Here is a 19534-nt window from a genome sequence, read left to right as displayed (position 1 = left end):
AATTTAATGCAAATCCACGAAGGCCCGACCAGACCTATTTAAATAAAAAGATATGAAAAAGTGTTTTCATTTACCACCGTGAAAGATACCAGCGAGGGCATTCTGCGTCACAATGTAAACAAAAAGCCAACATGTCGGGCTGTAATTCTCGTACTTGGACCCACCGTGCCCCGAGCGGGCAGGAAAGCTTCAGCTGTGGGGATTGGCGTCACTATTTTTTTAAATGTGTGAGTGTATTTCGATGGGTGGGCGGTTGAAATACCGGGAAGGGAGGGGTGTGGTAAAGACCAAGCGGAATGTTTTATGAATTTTGTTGACAACACAACATGTGGTGACGTTGGCGTTCCATATTATTAGCGAAGGGAATTCACTGAATCCGAATGGGCTGCAGTTTCACTGAATTGGTATTGTTGATGTATTATTAATTTTATAAAAATACAATTTATTTTAAAAATATTAATAAATTATTTTTTGTTTTTGTGGGAATGAGTACAGGGTATTTAAAAGTTGAGCCCACTCGAATCTAGCTTTCATAAACTGTGGATGAATCGACTGGCGGGCTAAGCTCATTAGATATTAAAATAAACAAATACTTTGACCTGCCGCACATTGTCCGTTAAATGTAATTATTAAAGAAATGCCGACGGACGAATTTTACTGTGATTTGTTGCGTCATCTCCACAATTTATCACGACAAATAGGCGTGCAAATATTTGTGGCATCAAATATTAACTCGTCATGCACCCACGGATAGTTAATTTGTTATCACCACTTACCGACTACTAATTAAACTTCGCTTATCGACTAAATCAAATAATTTTATTTGATTTTCATTTGAGCAGCCAAGGACGGTGGGCAAATCTGACGCGCTGACAGGTGCTTCACTGTTTCTGTTTTAATTATTAATTGCAACTTCGATTGCAAGCCCCACCTACCCTCCCCTCACTTGCGTATTAACGGCAGAAGTTTTTGTTTACGATAGAACACTTGAGAATTTTGCATAATTTGATTAAATTTTTCGTTTCCCATTTTTTTAGGCTGGGGGATAGGAAATGAAATATTTCGCCAAACTTTGTAAAATAGCTTAAAAAGTGGCCAACAGTCTGCCACAGAATGCTCGACTTTCAAGACCCCACCTTCTTAGCCTTTGTGAGATTGCGTATGAGAGTCTTGTTCAGAGCTCGGCTCGGGCTCTGCTTCCTCAGCGCCGGCTTCTTCTTCTACATCGTCGACCGGCTCCTCCTCAATCACATCGCCCATGATAATTTCCTCGGCCAATTGATAGAGTTCGCGAATATCCTAAGAGTTGGACAACAATACACAATTTTAGAATATGTCAAAGTATATACGGATAAGGAATGGCTGTTAAGTAAACCCAATACGATTTTTCGTTCTTAATAATTTTCTATCTGCTGATTTCTGCCAAAATGTCATGCACCAGTACTCCTATATTCAATTTTGGTGGGGAATGGGGGGTATAAATGGGAATGTTATCAAATTAAACACTGAAAAGAATACCTATTTTAAATTACTCGCTAAACCAGTTCTGAAGCATTTTAGGAACTTGAAACAAGTGTGTGTCTCCTGAAGACAATTACGTTTAAAACAAGGAAGAACGCTACAGTCGCGCAAGTCCGGCAGTGAAATACCATGTACCCAGATAAACTTTCGGTACTAAGTTATAAGCGCCCCTAGCAGAAGCAAAAAGAAGAAGAACGACCTTGATGATGCAGTTTGTGGGCATAGTACTGAAATGAAATTGTTTCGCTAATAACTTCCATTATAATTAATCGATTTGGATGAAATGAAAAACAAAAGTTGATATTTATAAATAGATTACGTGTATGAAGTTTGGTTTATATACCTTTGTGGACAGTATTAACCAAATTCTGTGGCGGGGAGAGGGGAGGGATAATCCAAAAAATAAAATAAACTCCTATAGCTTAGGGATTAGGACCTATATACCAAGTTTGGCTAATGTGCGCTCAACCGTTTATGAAATCCAGGCGGACAGACGGACGGACATGTCTAGATCGATTTGTCTCGTCACGCTGATTAAGAGTATATATATAATTTATGTGGTCGGAGAAGCCTCCTTCTGCCTGTTACATACTTTGCACAAACCTAATACATATAACCTTTTTCCCTACGGGTACAGGGTATAACAATTTATTTCCACTCGAAAAAGTTGCGTTTATACTAATCAGCCATCCCCTCGTATGTGCATAATTTACCTTGGCGTTGCGTAGCGCCACGATCTTCTCATCTTCGAAGCGCAGCTGATCATACTGCTGCTTTGAGATGAGCAAACCACGATTAAACTCGTCCTCCATCTCCTCCTCGAGCTCCTCGGCATACTGTTGTTTTGCCACGCTAATGCTGATAGCTCCTTCACTTATAACACTATCCTCAGAGACATCGGTGGCATCGTCCATTAGTCTGCGTCGCATCAGTTCGTGAAAGCTTTCGGAGTCAAAATCTCGAGAGAATTCACGCATAGGCTGCAACTCAGTGCTTCCACGCACATCCGTGGTCAGAGCAGTCATTTGCTTCGGCGTCAGCGGAGACTTCCCATCCTTTGTCTTATCGTCCAGCTGTTGTCGAATTCGCAGCTCAGTCTCGCGGAATTTTTGGCTAAAAGACCATGCGTTTGGATTATTAGAAAGGGGTTATTCAAAATTGGAGTGTTAACTTCTTACCGAGCGCGTACAATATTCTGTATATCAAGGGGGTCGGAAGAATATGCCGTAGGCACACGCATTGAACGTTCCTTCATTTTAGCACGTTCAAGTTCAAGAAATTCTTTAAGGTTTTGCTCGCATTCTCGCCAGTCTTCGTTGTCGATGCTGTATAGGCGGTATAGGTATAAATAAGTAGTGCCAAGCAGTTATGCCTTAAAGTTTTACTTACCGCAAGAGGTCCATGCCCCGTTCAGCATCTTCGGCCTTGTACTGTTCTACCAGCAGTTTCTGTTGGCGCTGCCGCTCACGTTTCTTGGCTAACTGTTCGGCCTCTTTTGCTGCGTGCTGGAGCCGCTCGCGCTCCCACTTAACGCCCTGTTGTTTAAGACGCTCAGCGTTCTTCTCACGACTTGTCTTTAACTGTAGAACACAATTTTATCAATTAAGAAATGGCAATGATATGGGCTTTTTTTTAATGACTCGAAAATTACCTTTGAGCGTTCTTTCATTATCTCTATATTGGCATCTTTATTGACCATAAATATAGGATCATCAGCAAGCTCATCCGGAATCACATCTGATTTACCCTCAATAATCAGCATGCGTTCCCGTTCCACTTCTTTCATCTAAAATTTGAAAATACAAATAAGAAGAAAATAAAATATATCTATATATCTAAATATATGTTATAAATGTATGTATATATGTATGTATATATATATGTATATATATATATATATGTCCGAAACTGCTCAACCTATGTTGATTAAATTTTGTGGCATATTTTAAATAGTCCAATGGATAATCCTGTGAAGTTCCGTGGCGATTCGTCAATGCAATCTTATTTCTGCTCATTTTAATATGTCATATAGTCACGTTTTACTTTGCTTGTCAGTGTTTCATTCGATTCGTCAACGCAATCAACCACCGTTTTCTGGCTTCTTTCTGCTTATTTTAATATGTCATATAGTCACTTTTTACTCTGCTTGTCAGTGTTTCATTCGTAAATGAATAAAATTGTAAAATCGAATTCAAAAAAATGCAGCTGAAAATGCCGGTGAACGCGAATAACGTTTGCAAGATCTTTGCAATCTAGAGCCGTCAAAACGAAACAAGAACGGAAGTCGAAGCTTCGGCAAATGCACGAAAGGGCATCAACTCTGATCCAAGAAACACCAACAGGCGGCGATGGACATCCTTTGTACATACGATGAAAGGTGGAAGACAGTGGGTACTCAATCAAGGATGTAATCGAAGCCACAAAGGGCGAAAGACTTATTGGGAAAGATATGACGTCGGAAAGATTAAAAATCATTACAATTCAGTGGCACAGCAATGCAAGTCAAAAACGCTAGTATATAAATAATTTACAAAAAAATTCGGTAGAAATTTACAATTAATGAAAATAAGTTGTTTATAAACTAAAACCAAAACCAATTCCATTAGATTTCGATATTTTCGGTGGATTTTTGGTAAACCTCAAAGGTATCACTGAAGTTCCTAAACCCCAATATTTTGTGGGGTATGCGAAGGTCTGTAGTCCCTAAAATTGGCCAACCTCTATATATGTTTGGTTTGCATGTCGTGCATAAATAAAGCCACATTTTTTCCCGCATCTCTTTGGTGTTGTTTTTCATTACTTTAGCGACTTGGCTTGGTCTTTTTTTTTTTTTTGACATTTTCATGTTGAGAGCTCATTCAATTCAATTGTTTTCTCGCTAGTAGTAGGCGCGACTTTCGTCATTGAAAAGTTTTGCCAGTGATATTGTTGCTGTTTTGTTGGCAGCCTTTTTGGCACACTTTCACTATTCGACCGTGTTCTTTCTGCGCCCCCAAGCTCTTCGAAATTGTAGGCGATGTCAGCCGTTTAGAACGCAGATACTAGGATATGAAAAGGGTAAGAAATTTTTTTGAAAGTAAGAGCGCGATAGGCAATAAATTTTTGTACGTGACTTTAACTGACAACTTAGTTAGGCGTCGCCTGCCTGGGATTTTCCCAACAACCACAACAACAACAGTATCAAAAAGGGACGGACTTGAAGTTTATAAAAATTGAATTACGTGTCGTGGGTCCCCAATTGGTATCTGGCAGATGCTGCTTAGTCTCAGCCGGTATGCAAATTGGCATCATTTGTGTCGGGACTAATTGGTGGGCAATTCGGCCATTGAGATTAGGGTACTTACCTCACGCGCCTTGATCCTAGCCAGCAGTTGTTTGCGGTAATCCTCATCGATGCGTTCGCGCAGCTCCTTCATGTAGGAGCGGTCCGTCAGTTTCACCACATTCGTTCCCATGAGGCGCTCCAACCGAGCGCTAATGCGCGGCAAATTAAAGCTATTGATGGCCACAATTAGTCAGCCACAGCGAGGGTTTTACATGCAATTAAGAATTAATTTATTTCTTATTTAGAAAACGTCCACTAAAGAGACACTTTTGGCTTTTCCCTGCCAGTTTTCGCGTTTGTAACCGTTGGTAACGAATGAGTTCGATTGCACATGTTTTGTTACTATAGCGCCTAAAATGGTAACTAATACTTGAGTTTGCCCTTATTTTGTATGCAGTATTTGGCATTTGCCATGTTTTTGCCTTTGCATTCGGATTATTTTGCTTTGTTTCTTTCTTTGCCTTGCCAGTCAGTCATTCAAGACAGTCAAACGATAGCTGACAACGCAAGGACAAGAACCCATTTCCCCATTTCGGCAACCTTACCCCCAGAAATACATATGTATACAAGAAAGGTATGAAGATTGAACAAATCAACACCAGTGTTGCTCTGAAAAGCAACAACCAAATACTCTATTTAGAGTACAAGACTTATGAAGTCTGTTTCTTTACAAAAAATTTTTAATTTTGTTGTTTTTTTTTACCTATTTATTTATTTACCTATTTTAAAACTAAAAAGTACGAAAAGGTGAAAAGATAATAATAATATCTAATCAAAAAATGTCCAAGTCAATTGAAAAATACGTTTCTGAATGTTTTAATTTCTATGCGTAAGTATCGATAATAATGCACGATTTTAAAATAGATTCTTTAAGTGTATTACGACCTTCTTTACATTCCTGCAACCGAAGTCTTTTCTCTCCTGCTTTATCTCAATAAACAAAATTTTGAACCTTTAACAATTAATGGACTGCTTACTACTTACTTTTACTTGAAAATGGTTCGTTAATAACATCTTAAAAAGCTAAAATAGATAGATTAATAGATCCCACATATTATCTCAATCGGTTCACCAGCTATTTCAGTTTTGTAAATAATTGACACAAAGGAGAGAAGAGTATTAAATTAGCAATAACAGTTCTGTTAAACTATTTTTGTTTCTATTGCAACGGTTTCGGCCCACTTGGGCTAGGCCTTTTAGCAACGGTAAACAGCTAAGGGATTCATATGTTATGCCTTCGTTAGTCAAATGGTAGCTGCGCTGTTGTTGTTGTTATTGTCGCCATTATTTTCAATATTGTAAAAGATATTTTATTCTTGCATACGATAAAACATTAGAAAGTAAGCAGCCATGAGAATTTGTATTTGCATTTAAGTCAGAGAGGTATGAAAAAAAAGCAACAAGATTGAAAATAGGCAGATCTACGATTTAAATTTATTTAAAGACTATCTAAGTGTACGGCTGCTTAAAACAACACTACGGAATAACTGCTTCTATTTGAAAGCAGAACATCTGGGGGTTTGGCGCTCAATTATATGATATAAAATCTAGAGCAAATTAAATGGCAGAATACATCATATTTTATATATCTTATATCACTCTTATTGGTGACTAACAATTAGGTCTCAAGTGACATATGGCTTTAAATATAATTGGGATTATGTTACCTTAGGAAAAAATAAATTAAAGTAATCTAAATTTTATTTCGTTCATAAGTATATATGCCTTTAAAGGCCCCAATCTTCAAACACTTGAACTTGTAGTGTCTATGTTCGATGACTGCCACTCATTCGTGTTCCGGTCTAATATTGCTTCACAAAACTCTCGACGAACCCATTCATTCAGACTTTTATCTTTAGGGGATGGCACTCGTACTAAAAAGAAATGCAAAACTAGAGTAATATGTATTTTCTATCTTCACTTTTCAGGCTAGGGTTCGTTTTTTATGAGTGGCAGCAGTGCCATTACTTTTAAGCATAAAACGAAATGGTTGACATGCGTGCAATTTTACTCCGACATGAAAATTTGACATTGACAATTTGACAACAACAGGCAGTTGTTTTCTTTAACTGATTCACACAGCGGTAATTCCCATGCAAGGGCCCCCGTGTCTACCTCCCACGCAAAGCCCTCACATGCACATGGTTTTATAAGTGTATATGGTTGAAGACACAGTAATAAGGTGGATTTATTAATGCACATAAATCACAGCCTACATGTTAGTTCGTGGCAGTGACAGGAACGAAGACGACTGCGATTGCCGCAAAGTAACGGAAACGTCCTTGCATGCTCGATATGGCATGGACAAAGATGCAACAACCCCCGACCTGTTGGCGGCTGCAATAACAAATATTTGTATCAATCAAAGCCCATCCCAAACATCCTGCAATTACATTTTGTTTTTTATTCCTTTCTCTTTATAAAGGATTGAGAAGCAATAGTACCTGGAGTTTTATACACTGGCTTTTTGATATTAATCCCCTAATGCACAACAAAACTGGTGCTTTGTGATATAATTCCAACTTTGTATTGCTCGTTATATTTAAAGTATAAAGCTAAAATGAACACATTTGCAATACTGAACTAGGGAAAAGATAAAATGTTATAAATTGTGAAGAGCTGAAAAAGTTAGTTAATGAATTGATTAGTTTTAGGAAAAATTCTAAGTGTAATGAACGCTGTTTCTTTAAGGTTTAGTTGCAAAAGAAATAAAAAATTCGTAAAAGGGGAACCTTTTAATAATTTTTAATGGTTAATTTTTATACACCGGAAATAGGGGCAAAAAATGTTATATTAGGTTGGTGCAAAGTATGTAACAGGTAGAAGGAGGCATATCGGGCACAGTAAACTATATATTCTTAATCAGCATGACGAGACGAATCGATATAGTCCGTCTGTATGGGTGAACCCCTGGATTTCGCAGACGGTTAAGCCGAGCGGTTATCCAGACAATACAAGTTTATTTTATGTTATGGACCCCCTTCCCAGCTACAGAATTTCGTCAATACTGTTCACATTTGGAAATTACATACATATTCTTTGGGTTTTTCAGTGTCGGGCTTGCTCGATCGTAGCATGCTCTTTTGCTTTAAGACAAGGGCGATTTTAAAACTTTTTATCAGAGCGAATACAGTCCAAATGGAATGCTGCAAGCATTAGAATCACTGTGACCTCTATGGGATGTATTGTGCGGAGTAATTTATGTTTCTGCTCATATGTCAAATGTGGGACAGCAGCATAAAAATTGAGTTATTGATTCCACTAACATCGCAGAGAAAAGAAAGAAAAACAAACACGACTTCCTAAATACATACATGCTATATGCTCTTGTGGAGCCGCATTTCGTCTTCTGAATGGTTGATAAAAGACAGCCAGAATTTCATTATCAATGCCAGTGTCGAAGTACACACAAGACAGCACACGCACACACTCAAATGTATGCACACATATAACACGCGCATATACATTTAAGGATACCTGGCACATATTGGAAATTGATTGAATTGAACTTTGACGACTTTGAACTATGTATTTGAATGGCATTGTTGGGGACTCATGTGCCTCCAAGTAAGTAAGTAGGTTGGTAGTTACATCAAAAACAACTTTGTTGTTAAGGGGATATTCGTAGAGACAGGAAATATTGATCAAGGCCAACAAAAAAATTATTGGAAAACAAACTAGCACATATCAGAAAAAAGTTACCAAAAACTGTAAGGTTTTAGCATATGCGGCGGCACTTAGTCATCCTATCATCAACGTTCTCAGCACATTGCTTTTAATTACGAGTATGACTTAATTAGCATTCTATGGCAATAGCAGCGAACTGATAAAGTTTATTAGTTTACAGTAATAGGAGCCTGTCTAGAATGCGTAAGGACGGAGCTAATTGAAAGCGCACTACGACGCTCATAAAACTCTTTGGCCCTGGTGTCGTATTCACGTCCTTACGCTTGCAAATATGCAGTGCTGCTAATTAATAATTGAGACGTGCATAAATTGTCAAGCACCAGCATTTGACTTTTATGCCTCTCTGTCATTTGATGAGTGTACTATCACGTATGTTATGCCTCGTTCATTAATGGTCGAAATTGAAGAACTGTCCGTCCTGCCTGCTGGAGATTTGATTACCTGTCTGGAGGCTCCAGAGTGCACTGCACAAAGTCCAAAAGGAAGTCCTCTCCAATATCAGCTGTGGAATTGGTCATTACGATGTGTGTTTCTTGTTGTTTACCTTTTGCTTATTAGCTGGCCTGTAACTGTGAGTTTGGGTTATCAAAAATGTAGGAACTTAAGCTGAATGGAGTTAACCCATCGGTGCTTGCGTACGCATTAAGCGCGAAATCGTCGAATCACTTTCTAGTAAACCACCGGAACTTTCGCCAGACAAGCCGTGGCACCAACTGAAAGCGAAGGGCGACCGTCGCCCTTCACCTGCGATCTTTATTTTCTGTTTCGTTTCTGTTTTATATGAACACACATACATATTCACACACATGTGGTTAAAGTGTCGTATGAGAGCAAAGAGTACACTTAGAGAAATTTGTTTTAAAAATCATACTCCTATAATAAAATAATTTTTTTTTCATATTTTGAAAATTAGTTAATTATTTTAAAGATGAAATTAATTAAATAAAATACAAAATATATAACACGTAAAAAAACCGGTACAGTTTCAATAAAATACACTTACAAAATATTTTGTCGATGAGTGCAGTAGCCAACGCAGCACCAACAAAAGCTTCGGGAAGCGCATGTGCAGACGGACATTTCTAAATCGGCTCCTATTGTAATGCTGATCAAGACTACAAGTATATCTCTTTCTGTGTGTTACATGTACGCTTGGACCAAACTAAGCAGTATACCCTTTTACGATTTGGGGTACATGGTATAAAAATTAGATAAATAGATAAGATAGATAGATAAAAACTTATAGTTTTTTTTAAACAAAAATACCACTTAAATTATATTATAAGATTAATATCCTCAATTAAAAGCAAAAAAACTTAAATTTAAAATCTCCTATAACGTAGTTTTTAAGGTATCAATGGATATCAATGCACATCACTGGATACAATTATTGTAAAATAAATACTTTTCAAGTGTTGGAATTTACTGGCTAGAAAGCCAGCCTTTTCGTGTTCAACAAAGATTGCATTAAACACGGGTGGATATTTTTTTGTTGCCAATCTTTTCCGATCTATTATTAACGAGAACTCAAACTCTTAGGCTGTAAGTTATGGATACTAAAAACTGCTGATATGAATTGGCCTATTTGCTTTGAAAGAAAGCCCGGAATATTTTCTGGAAAGTGTAGCTTGTGTATGTGTGTGTGTTTGGGAGCTCGATTTAACTTAATGTCGTATGGTGTCGTGTTTCAGCATGCCCGATTTCCAAATTAGAACTAGGTGTGCTACCTTTTAGTCTGTGACAACACTTGGTGGGTGGGAAAGAATTCTTTCGTTAGGTTGGTTAGTTGGTTCATCGCATGTCTGTGCTTTCAAACCCACCAATTCAAAACAGCACTGTGGCCCTTCTGAGCTAGTATATTATTAAAAATTGTTTTGCAAAATTATTCTTCGTCATTACGATTTTATATCCCTTAAATATACAGTCCAAAGATATTGCTTTTTCATGGCAATACAAAATATTTAAATATTAAAATTAAAAATAAATAATAAGGAATTTTTAGAACAAAGCTAGAAAACCGGTTTGACTTCCATAATCTTTAGAAACATACATTGTTTTTGTTACGTCGAATTTAAGCGGACTACCGAGCCCCGCATAAGTTACTATTCCAGTGTAAGCAACACTGGCTCTGAACTGGTAAGAAAAACCCTTTTTGAATTCCCAGCTTTTTCTTTTATGTGAACAACTGTTGGCTTTTATTTCGCAGTTAGGGCTAGGCACATTTTTCGCTGCTGTTGCCAATGAAACTTATACGTATGTATGCACTCGTATATAGAAGGGGTTGGTTTGTCTGACTTCGTTGGAATAAATATGAATGTATGTGTGTAAATATATTTACCAACGACACGGCACCAGCTCTAGTCCATTGCAAAATCGCGCATTACCCAGTGCGAGTCAGGTGAAGTTGAAGGCAGCTAACAATCTGGATGAGAGTTGCAATGATTTTAAAAGTAATACCTAATAATATTCCCAAAACTAAATGTTGAAGGCCAACATTTTGGTAGCCGACTTCAAGGTCATCGCCTTCTTCGGAGCCGAATCTGCATACTAGTGTGACTGACTACTTTCTGGTCTTTGGACTTAATAATCGATGCAGAAACTTTTCAAGAGTGCGACAGAGTAGCCTCAAATACGCCGTCTTAACAACCGCAAACTTTGCACGCATGGTTGATACTCATTTTGCTCATTTTCTTATTCCAGAAAACAAACATACAAAACAACATAAAAACATACATAAAAAACCATAGTTTTTGCATAAGCAACTTATCTCTTTTACATTATGAAGACTAAAGATCAACTATAGTATAGTCTTCTTATATTGTACTTCGAGGTTTGGAGCGGCAATACGTTTCCCAAGAGGAGATGGGATCCGCCTATTCGTGAGGCAGGCAAATAAGTAACAATTATTTCTTTTTTAATGGCCCGAGAACTGTCAAGTGGTATTTGGCAGATGGCAATAAACACCGTCGTGGTATTTCCATTGAAAATGTGACGGGACATGGAGAAATTTGGAGTGCGCTCTTAAGTTCTGCCAACTTTAATGCCAACATTTTTAGGTAACAAGCTGCGAATATCTGCGGGGAAACATTTGAAAACATGTGGCACGCCGTGTTCCGTGACAACTTGACAAATAACTCCAATGTTTATTTATTTCCTTTTTGCCACGACTTGCAGTGCTGCAGTTATCGTTTCTTTGAAAAAGCGCTGGCGTTTGATTTCTTTGTGGAAATAATATGTTCTTCCATAGTCATCTCGTGTTAATGTTTGTTTTTATGGCGCAATGAAAGAAGACGGCCACGAACTCTCTGAGCAACGTCGTCGTCAGCTTAAAGGGGCTTACATGGGTGTCTGATAGCTTTGCAGTTCTTGTTTCTTCTTTTGAGCTGGACCAGTAATAGGTGGTGGGCGATGGTGACGTCGTCCTCTCACCAACCATAACTTACTGACGCCGATGGGCATTCGTGGGTGCACAATCCGCTATCTATTTCAAAGTGCGTTTCTCCCCTCGGGTCCCCATAAGCTTGACGCTCTTTCGAATCACGGATTAATAGTTTAAAGCTTTAAAGTTTAAAAGAATTACATATAATCACATATGCCTTGCTACGCTAATGCATTAAATGAAGGCTATAAGATAAAATTCGTCGAAGCTTAGATTTTCACAAATTTGCAATGGTAAACTGCCAATGAAGATTATGGATACGAATGCTTATTGTTAATTGCTTACAATTGTTAAACAATATTTATGGCGCAACTGCAGATTAAAATAAATTATGGAGCTTCTCTAAAGTCTAACATAAACTGAATTTAGGTACCCAAAGGCTAAAAAGATATATTACTTTTACTTACAGTATGAACACAAGAATCTTAAAAAGTATAATGATAGAATAAAAAAACGTTGTTTACAGATTCTCCTAGTCCAGATTCTCAAAGTCAAAGGAAGGACAGGCCTGTGTTTTTTTTCTGATGCACTTCCATCTCTACCCCTTAGGGTGAGTACCTTCTATGAGATTGTTTACTCAAATTTGGCAGGTATATTCTGTTAGTGTTTAGACAATTACTTTAAAAAGGTACAGGGTATTTAAGAATTGAGCCCACTCGACTGTAGCATTCCATTTTTGTTAAAAAATGAATCAATTAAAATATTTGAAATAACATAGGTTTTAGGATAAACAAAAGGATTTTAAAAGGACGATATAATTTATAGCTGGCCTAAAAATGCCCTTGAATGTATGTACATTGCAGTTAAGAGTTAAGAGCTTCGTCGGTTTTGAAAGCTCTGCCGAGAAAACTGGTTTGAGAATTGGTTTTGCGCTTTAGGAGCTTTGGAAACTTTCGACACTGAAATAAATTTTCTGAATCTATTGATAGGCGAATTGGGTATTGTATAGTGTTAAAGAAGCAAATTGATCTGGCACCAAGTAATACAGACAATCCATTGAAAAGAGCGTAATGAAAGCCTGGTGGAGCTAACATTTTCGAAGAGAATTGTGAACTTACTACGATAGTATAGCTGTGAAAGGCACAGGAGCGGAGTAGAAACAGGCTTAGCTATTAGAAACGTGTTTCAAACAAAAGTATCACTGAACAGGCAGCTCCACTAGCAAAGTATCTGGTGCGGGAAATCGATTCTTTAATGGTTATATAAAAGAAAGGAAAATCTATAATTTTTGAATACTTTTTCTCGAATCTTAGTGGATGTCCAATATTCTCATTTTACGCACTTTCGATTAACCTTATGGGTGTTTACAATAAAAATCCATCAACAAGCAGCCAATTTTCGTAACTCATGTATAAAGGTATAATTTTTTAGATAGTTTTTTTATGAAGCAGCCAAGACTGAGAGACAATTCAAATAAAAATGCTTCTTTAGGATAAAAAGGCTTGAAACGAGTAATGAAGTCTGCTATAATGTAGCTTATATGCCCTGGCTTTTATATTTATCAATTAGCTTACTTGCACTTCACGAGATCCTGCAGATCCCCGGGTGATAAGGCATAATCGGGATCCAAATTAGTAGAGCCGTTTTTTTTCTTGCGAGAGTGACGCTTTCCACGAGTGCGTGCTACTCGAATGCCTTTGGCTGTGGGAACAGGAACGCTGATAGCTAGATTGTCGCAGGACTGTAAGCTGGACCGAAGCTCAGAGGCCACTGTATGTCGCGGAGCACTGCCGGACCTTCGCGTGCCAGCTCCCGCATCACATTCGTCCACATACTTGCCAACACCGACCTCGTCCGCTTTCGAGGACTTCTCCGCAAAACTGTCGCGTCGCCAGGTGGGCGTCAGCGTTCGAAGCACATTCTGCGTGTCTGCAAAACCCTCATAGTTGTAACGCTTACGCAGGCTGATATTCGAAAGATACTCTAGAGTCTGCCAGACGTTCATTTTGTTCGAGCCGTAGAAAGGTTCATCGTCGACTGACCAGCAATCGTTGCGTGCAATTCGCTGGGCCAACAGCATCGTAACGGTTGCGCACTTCGCTCCGGCCGGGAGAGGAGGCACCCATTCCAAGGATTCGGAGCGTGCAACAGTTGCAGATGTGAGTGGCATGTGTGGGGCAACTTTCTTTACAATGGAAGGAAGCGAACCGTATAGGTGGAGGTGGGGGAATCGGAGGACGTTGTTCGCAAATTGAAATGTAATTAAGTTTCAAATCTAAAACTTTCACATTCGCGTCAAGTTTTGTAAGCGATCCGAATTCCTCGCGTGCACTGCGAGAGTAACTGCCGACGTTTCTGACGACCAAACTTTGTTTGAGCCCACATTGCAGGTGCGAGTTCGCGGCTGGGCTGGGCTGGACGCCGCAGACCCAAGCCTGGGCCCGATTGCGTGGCAGCGCGGCTGCTTTTTGAAGGCCCTTCGCATTTATAGTTCTATTGTTCTATGAGTATTGTTGACGGGGGTAACGGCAATTCAATTCTGCGCCATTAAAAATAATATCATTCTGATTGGCTGACGCGCCGCTTGAGTACTTTCGTTCTTTCATTCTCTTGTTCCCTCTGTCATACTGACACCGTTTCCGCTTTGTTTTGATTTCCCTTTTTATGGAACACGCAAAGTGTCGGCCGTGAGCGACGAACTTTGAATTATGGGCCCACAAATGGCATAGCTGCGCCCCACCACATCCCTCCTAGTCTTAACCTTGCACCACCATTGCCTGCTTTTACGACACCATTATAGTCCACATGCATAACCGAAAACGTGAGTGACCCATTTCCCCCGCATCACTTTTCCAATTACTTTCCAAAGTTCCGCTGACAGGTGGCTGACTGCACCAACTCCGCCCACCCCTCACTTGTTTTGTGTGTGCAATGTTCATTTACATATTCATTTTTAGCACGTCGGCATGTTCAAATTCAGGACTAGAACTATCAATCAAATGCCTTATAAGTAGCTCCTGGCGACGGGTATCGCGTGACTGAACGCGTATCAGAAATTAGCCTCCTCTGTAAACACCATAGCTATCATAGGCCCCCTAAGTCGCCTAAACTTCTTCAATCACTCTTAGTGATGCAATTCGCAACAAAACTTGCGTTCGAACCTTGATCAATCAGCGTTGCAATACAAAATCTTTAAGTCAGTATATACATATGTAAATATGTCAACGTTAAGTGGCTTTAAAGGTGTGGCAGTTATATATTGTACACTGACTGGCAATTTTATATAATGAACAGGGCTAAAGAATCTTGAGTGTGTGGCAGTTTATTATTATAATAACCGGTGAAAGCAATCGCCATGTAGTGACCAAAGCAGTGCCCATTTGAGATGAGTCGTTCTACTTCCCACTTTTAAAAATTTGGAGCGGCGGTGAGCACCTAGAGGCTCTTTGGGCTCCCAGGGCTCTTTCCGTTACGTTTGGGTAAGTGGCGCCAGCTAGACGCACAAGCAAAAGACCGATCGCGACCGAACTTAGAAAAACAAAATACAAACATGCAGTTATTGCCAGGAAGACGCACAAGCAGATTAATGCAAAAACAAAATACACGTAGTGCGTGCGTCGTTGTCCGATTTTCAGTAGAATTTACTCATAACACCAACGGTAGTTTTTGTTGTAGATGTAGGGCTCCCGACTTAAAATTTCGTGCCCACCGCTGATTTCGAGTAACAAACTCCATAGGGGAAAGCACTCCGATCGAAGAAGCTCTTATCTACGAAGTTGGCACTACCTTAAATGAATAATGCGTCCTCCTGCTCCAAGCACGCACCCTACCTTACCACCTAATAACCAATTCATGAAAATTTGTAATACTCACGCTACAATCACATCGGGATCCTCCCACCATTTTTTATTAGAGGGCTGTAGAAGAAGACTCACTTGACGCCAATGGTTTTTGTGTACCACCTGTGAGGGTGAAAACGCATCAGTTGGGCCCATGAGAAATTGTGATTTCACACTCACGCGATACTTCTTGGGATCATAGGCATTGTGATCCTTCTCCGTGAATACAAGGCGTGCCATTGTTCAGCTTCCTTTTTCTATTGTGCAGTGATTCGATTAGTATTTTGTGTTCAGGATAAAATTTCTTTAAAATGTAGAAGCAAGAACTATGCTGTGTGCTGTGTGAATGACTAAAGATTTTGTTTCACAACGCCCGGTAACTGTTGAATGGAAATTGCAAAGCTAACTGAGTTTAAGTTAATTTTAGCAGAAAGGTAAAAAGATAACAGTAAATGAATGTTATTTTCAGTGCTTTCGCTTATGATGTATAAACAAAATAATAAACAACTGATTTTGTAAGTAGTAGGCTTGGCTTGGCCTTTATAAAAAAGATCAGTCAAATAATTTTTTTGTTCGAAAGGAAATGGTAGATAAAGGCATTAATTATATGACATCTAACTCTACTTCATTAAACAGATGAGCCTTCCATTTAAAATTCAACATCGAATATTTTGCAGAAGGAAGCATATCCACTCCTATTATTTTGATCAACATGACGAAACAAAATGGTCTAGTCCGTCTGTCTGAATGCTTAACTTTTTCAAACGGCTAAGGCAACTCGAGGCTTATAGGAACTCAGTGGCGTTCCTCCGCTAGAGAATTTGTGTGCAGTATATTTCAGTGCCGAACTTGCTCGATTGCAACTTTTTGACTAAAACACATTACTTACCACACGACAATAAGAAATGTTAATTTTCTGCTGCAGTTCTAATTCTTTGCGAGCTGCGTACTAGGCTTAGCCGTTCAGCAACAAGAAAAGCCCTAGGCAATCGTTGCCAGACTGATCTATTGTGGTATGGCATCGCCAAAAAATTAAGAAAATTAAAAAAAAAAAATTGTATCGATTGTACCTCACTTGGTATTCGAACTCGAGCAATTACGTCTATGTGAGTGTATGTATGTCTATGCGCGTCTATTCGTGTCCGTGTGAGCATGGTTACAGTCAACCAAAGCACCAACATCAACAACAGCTGCGGGCAGCGCTTAGGCAGAAAATATATTTAAGGCTATAACTTCTGGTTAAATCGGTCCATTATAGTGAAACATGGCATACAGAGACATAACCACTAACTGGGAGTATTTGCAAAATTCCTATCTCTTATAGTCTCTGCGATCCAGGTGTTCATACGGACGGATGGACAGACACACAGACATATGTATATCGATTCGTCTTGTCATGCTGATGAAGAATATATATATTTTGTGGGGTTTGCCACGCCTCCTTCTGCCTGTTACATTTTTCAGCTCCCGCAAACCTAATATATGTATGTACTCCTGTACATTTCATGTACAGAGTGTAATAAGATCTTAGGGACTTTTAAAAAGTTTTTTAATCAAATTTGTGATTGTCAATAAGTTGAATATTTACTCGTATTACAATTCATTAATATAAATCAAATAATTTTTGAGTTGACAGGTTTCTTGTTTGTTGAACTACCGAATCTAATTATTTCGACACGGTATCTGGGATATGAATACTATTGGCAAATACTCGTACATAGACATAGTGAAAAGGCTTAGGAGGCCTTATGGCACCTGACACTGCATATGTTTGTAATGTGTGTGTGACTATTTCCGCATTAGTTTGGCCCATTTGTGCAGCCAGCACTTCTAAGCTTACCTGGGCACAATGTCAAACAAGTTTTTGTATCGCCAAACAAATTGATATACTTTTAATACATATGCTCAAGAATTATGAAACTAACGAGGCAGTTGTTCTGAAACTTGCTAGTGTTGGCGTTTGCTGCTACGTGAAGTGCTCTATAAAAGGTTGGAGAAGTGGACAGAGTCCAGTAGTAACGTTTCAAGCGTTTTAAAGTTCATTAAAGCAGCATGAAGGTAAAGAGAAGCGAACGATTTAAGTCTAGTGTAGAACAGACATATTGATACGGCAATCTTTGTGTGGTTTTTGCTTACAGTTCGCCGTCGTCGTAGTCCTGTTCGCTTTGGCCTGGGGTGTCAACAGCTCGGTCGTACCGCTGCTGGCACATGGCCCTGTCGTTTTGGGCGCACCCGCTGTGCCTGGATCGGTGGCCATCCAAGCATCTTCGGTGCCAGCCGTAGCTGGTTCCGTGGCAATCCAAGCTTCTGCTGTCCCTGCAGCTGTTCCAGTCGCCGTTGCACCAGCTGGTCCACTTCTTGTGCAGTCTGCTCCTGCGGTCTTGTCGGCGGTTCCAGCTGCTGTTGTGGCCGCTGCTCCTGCTTCCTATGTGGCCAAGACACGTGGAGCAGTGCACGTGGCTCCATTGCCCGGCCACATTCAGTCGGCAGCGTCTGTTAACTTGGAACCCGCACCTGGCACTTGGTAACCACCATCATGATCGAAAAACCGAACCCATACAGGAATACTTGTTAACGTTAACTCCTTGACACAAATCAGCCCCGTTTTGCCAGTCATTTGATGTAGATTGTATTTGCAGTGGATGTTTTAACTCTCGAAGAGATTTCTTACAAAACATCAGTACTTTCAACCCATAATTTCTCCAATCTAAGTCAATCATCAATCACTCTTTATATCATCCAAATATTTCATATCACATTGTACTTGTCTAGCTACACGTCTTCTTCGTTTATTTTAATAAATGACCAACTATTGTCAACCCGAAAATTGTTTGGAAATCAAAACTGAATAAGTTTAAATGAATTAATGCTAACTATTAAGACGAACAACAAAATTCTATAATAGTTTATTGACACTTTCAGCTAAGCTGGGATAAACAAAGCTATGAGAGAGTTTGTTTTGTTGAATTATTCAGATGAATTCCTTTCGAGCTACTTTCCCAGAGTGAAGCATTCTTTAGTGGTGGCTTTTACTCTGATGTGATTTAGCAAACGTGGTAATGTTCAGCTAACGTTTTATGAAAACGGTGTTGTAATTAAAGCTTTGCACCCTAAAAGGAATTTCATATTTGGAGCATATTTATTCGTATATTTATTTGCTATGTCATTACTATCTAAGCTGGATTGTCCATGTGTTGGCGTGAAGTCAATTAATGCATTGCCTTAAGTGAGGCCTACCTAGGTGTCTGTTTCATCCTTCCTTTGATATGAACACTGTTTACTAACTTAATTTGGATCCAACCTTCCTTGAATGTAAATACTATCGTAATAAATAAACCATTCTTGTCAACTTGGTCAATGAAATACAACCAGCTTAGTGGCTTAATTGCGGTAGCAAAGTTGTCGTACGCATGCGCGCAAACCATCGAGTCGGCTGCCAATAAATACTTGCCTTGAGCTCATTCTGCGTGGCATTGCGTGTGTGTTTGTGTCAAATGGCGTTCAATAAACTTTGGTAGGAACTGGCATGTGCGTAATCTTGAACTTGTGCTTTGTTACGTCATATTGCAGCCTGTTATGCGCCAAAGACGTCATCCGGCAAGTTGGTGCGTTTGCACGCACGCAGCGAGAAGCCGAGAAAAGTGAATGGAAATGAGGCGGCAGGCCGTAGTAGTAGTAGTAGCTGTCTTTCAAGATTTATGGATAATTGCTATTGGGTTTGGCTACCGACATGACAACAACAGCAACAACAGTTGCAATCAGCCGACAATGCGACGACGCGAC

At 39.3% G+C, this 19534-nt stretch overlaps 2 protein-coding genes across 2 annotated transcripts; one reads left to right on the top strand and one right to left on the bottom strand.

The window, feature by feature from the left end:
- Positions 1 to 797: 797 nt before the first annotated feature.
- On the bottom strand, positions 798 to 16061 carry LOC115632053 (probable DNA double-strand break repair Rad50 ATPase). The gene is made up of 8 exons (XM_030529027.1): positions 15932 to 16061; positions 15786 to 15874; positions 4866 to 5016; positions 3173 to 3307; positions 2911 to 3101; positions 2700 to 2846; positions 2235 to 2634; positions 798 to 1299 (listed from the first exon to the last, which is right to left on the bottom strand). Exons 1-8 carry the CDS (start codon positions 15989 to 15991, stop codon positions 1141 to 1143), a joined length of 1332 nt encoding a protein of 443 aa, XP_030384887.1. The 5' UTR covers positions 15992 to 16061; the 3' UTR covers positions 798 to 1140.
- A 762-nt stretch (positions 16062 to 16823) lies between these two features.
- On the top strand, positions 16824 to 18566 carry LOC115632056 (adult cuticle protein 1). The gene is made up of 3 exons (XM_030529032.1): positions 16824 to 16857; positions 17703 to 17809; positions 17890 to 18566. The coding sequence occupies exons 2-3, from the start codon at positions 17804 to 17806 to the stop codon at positions 18277 to 18279; spliced, it is 396 nt and encodes a 131-aa protein (XP_030384892.1). The 5' UTR covers positions 16824 to 16857; positions 17703 to 17803; the 3' UTR covers positions 18280 to 18566.
- The last annotated feature ends 968 nt before the right edge of the window (positions 18567 to 19534 follow it).

The sequence above is a fragment of the Scaptodrosophila lebanonensis genome, unplaced genomic scaffold (assembly GCF_003285725.1).
Source record: "Scaptodrosophila lebanonensis strain 11010-0011.00,11010-0021.00 unplaced genomic scaffold, SlebRS2 tig00001412-arrow-pilon, whole genome shotgun sequence".
NCBI classification, from domain to species: domain Eukaryota; kingdom Metazoa; phylum Arthropoda; class Insecta; order Diptera; family Drosophilidae; genus Scaptodrosophila; species Scaptodrosophila lebanonensis.
The sequence above is the reverse complement of the archived record's forward strand: the minus strand, read 5'-3'. Positions and strand labels throughout refer to the sequence as shown.

Excerpts from the sequence above, each read along its gene's own strand:
- LOC115632053 (XM_030529027.1), bottom strand. The coding sequence starts at position 15,991 with ATGGCACGCCTTGTATTCACGGAGAAGGATCACAATGCCTATGATCCC. Across the intron at positions 15,875-15,931 it reads ATGATCCCAAGAAGTATCGC|GTGGTACACAAAAACCATTG; the intron begins GTGAGTGTGAAA and ends TCACCCTCACAG. Across the intron at positions 2,635-2,699 it reads CAGAATATTGTACGCGCTCG|CCAAAAATTCCGCGAGACTG; the intron begins GTAAGAAGTTAA and ends ATGGTCTTTTAG.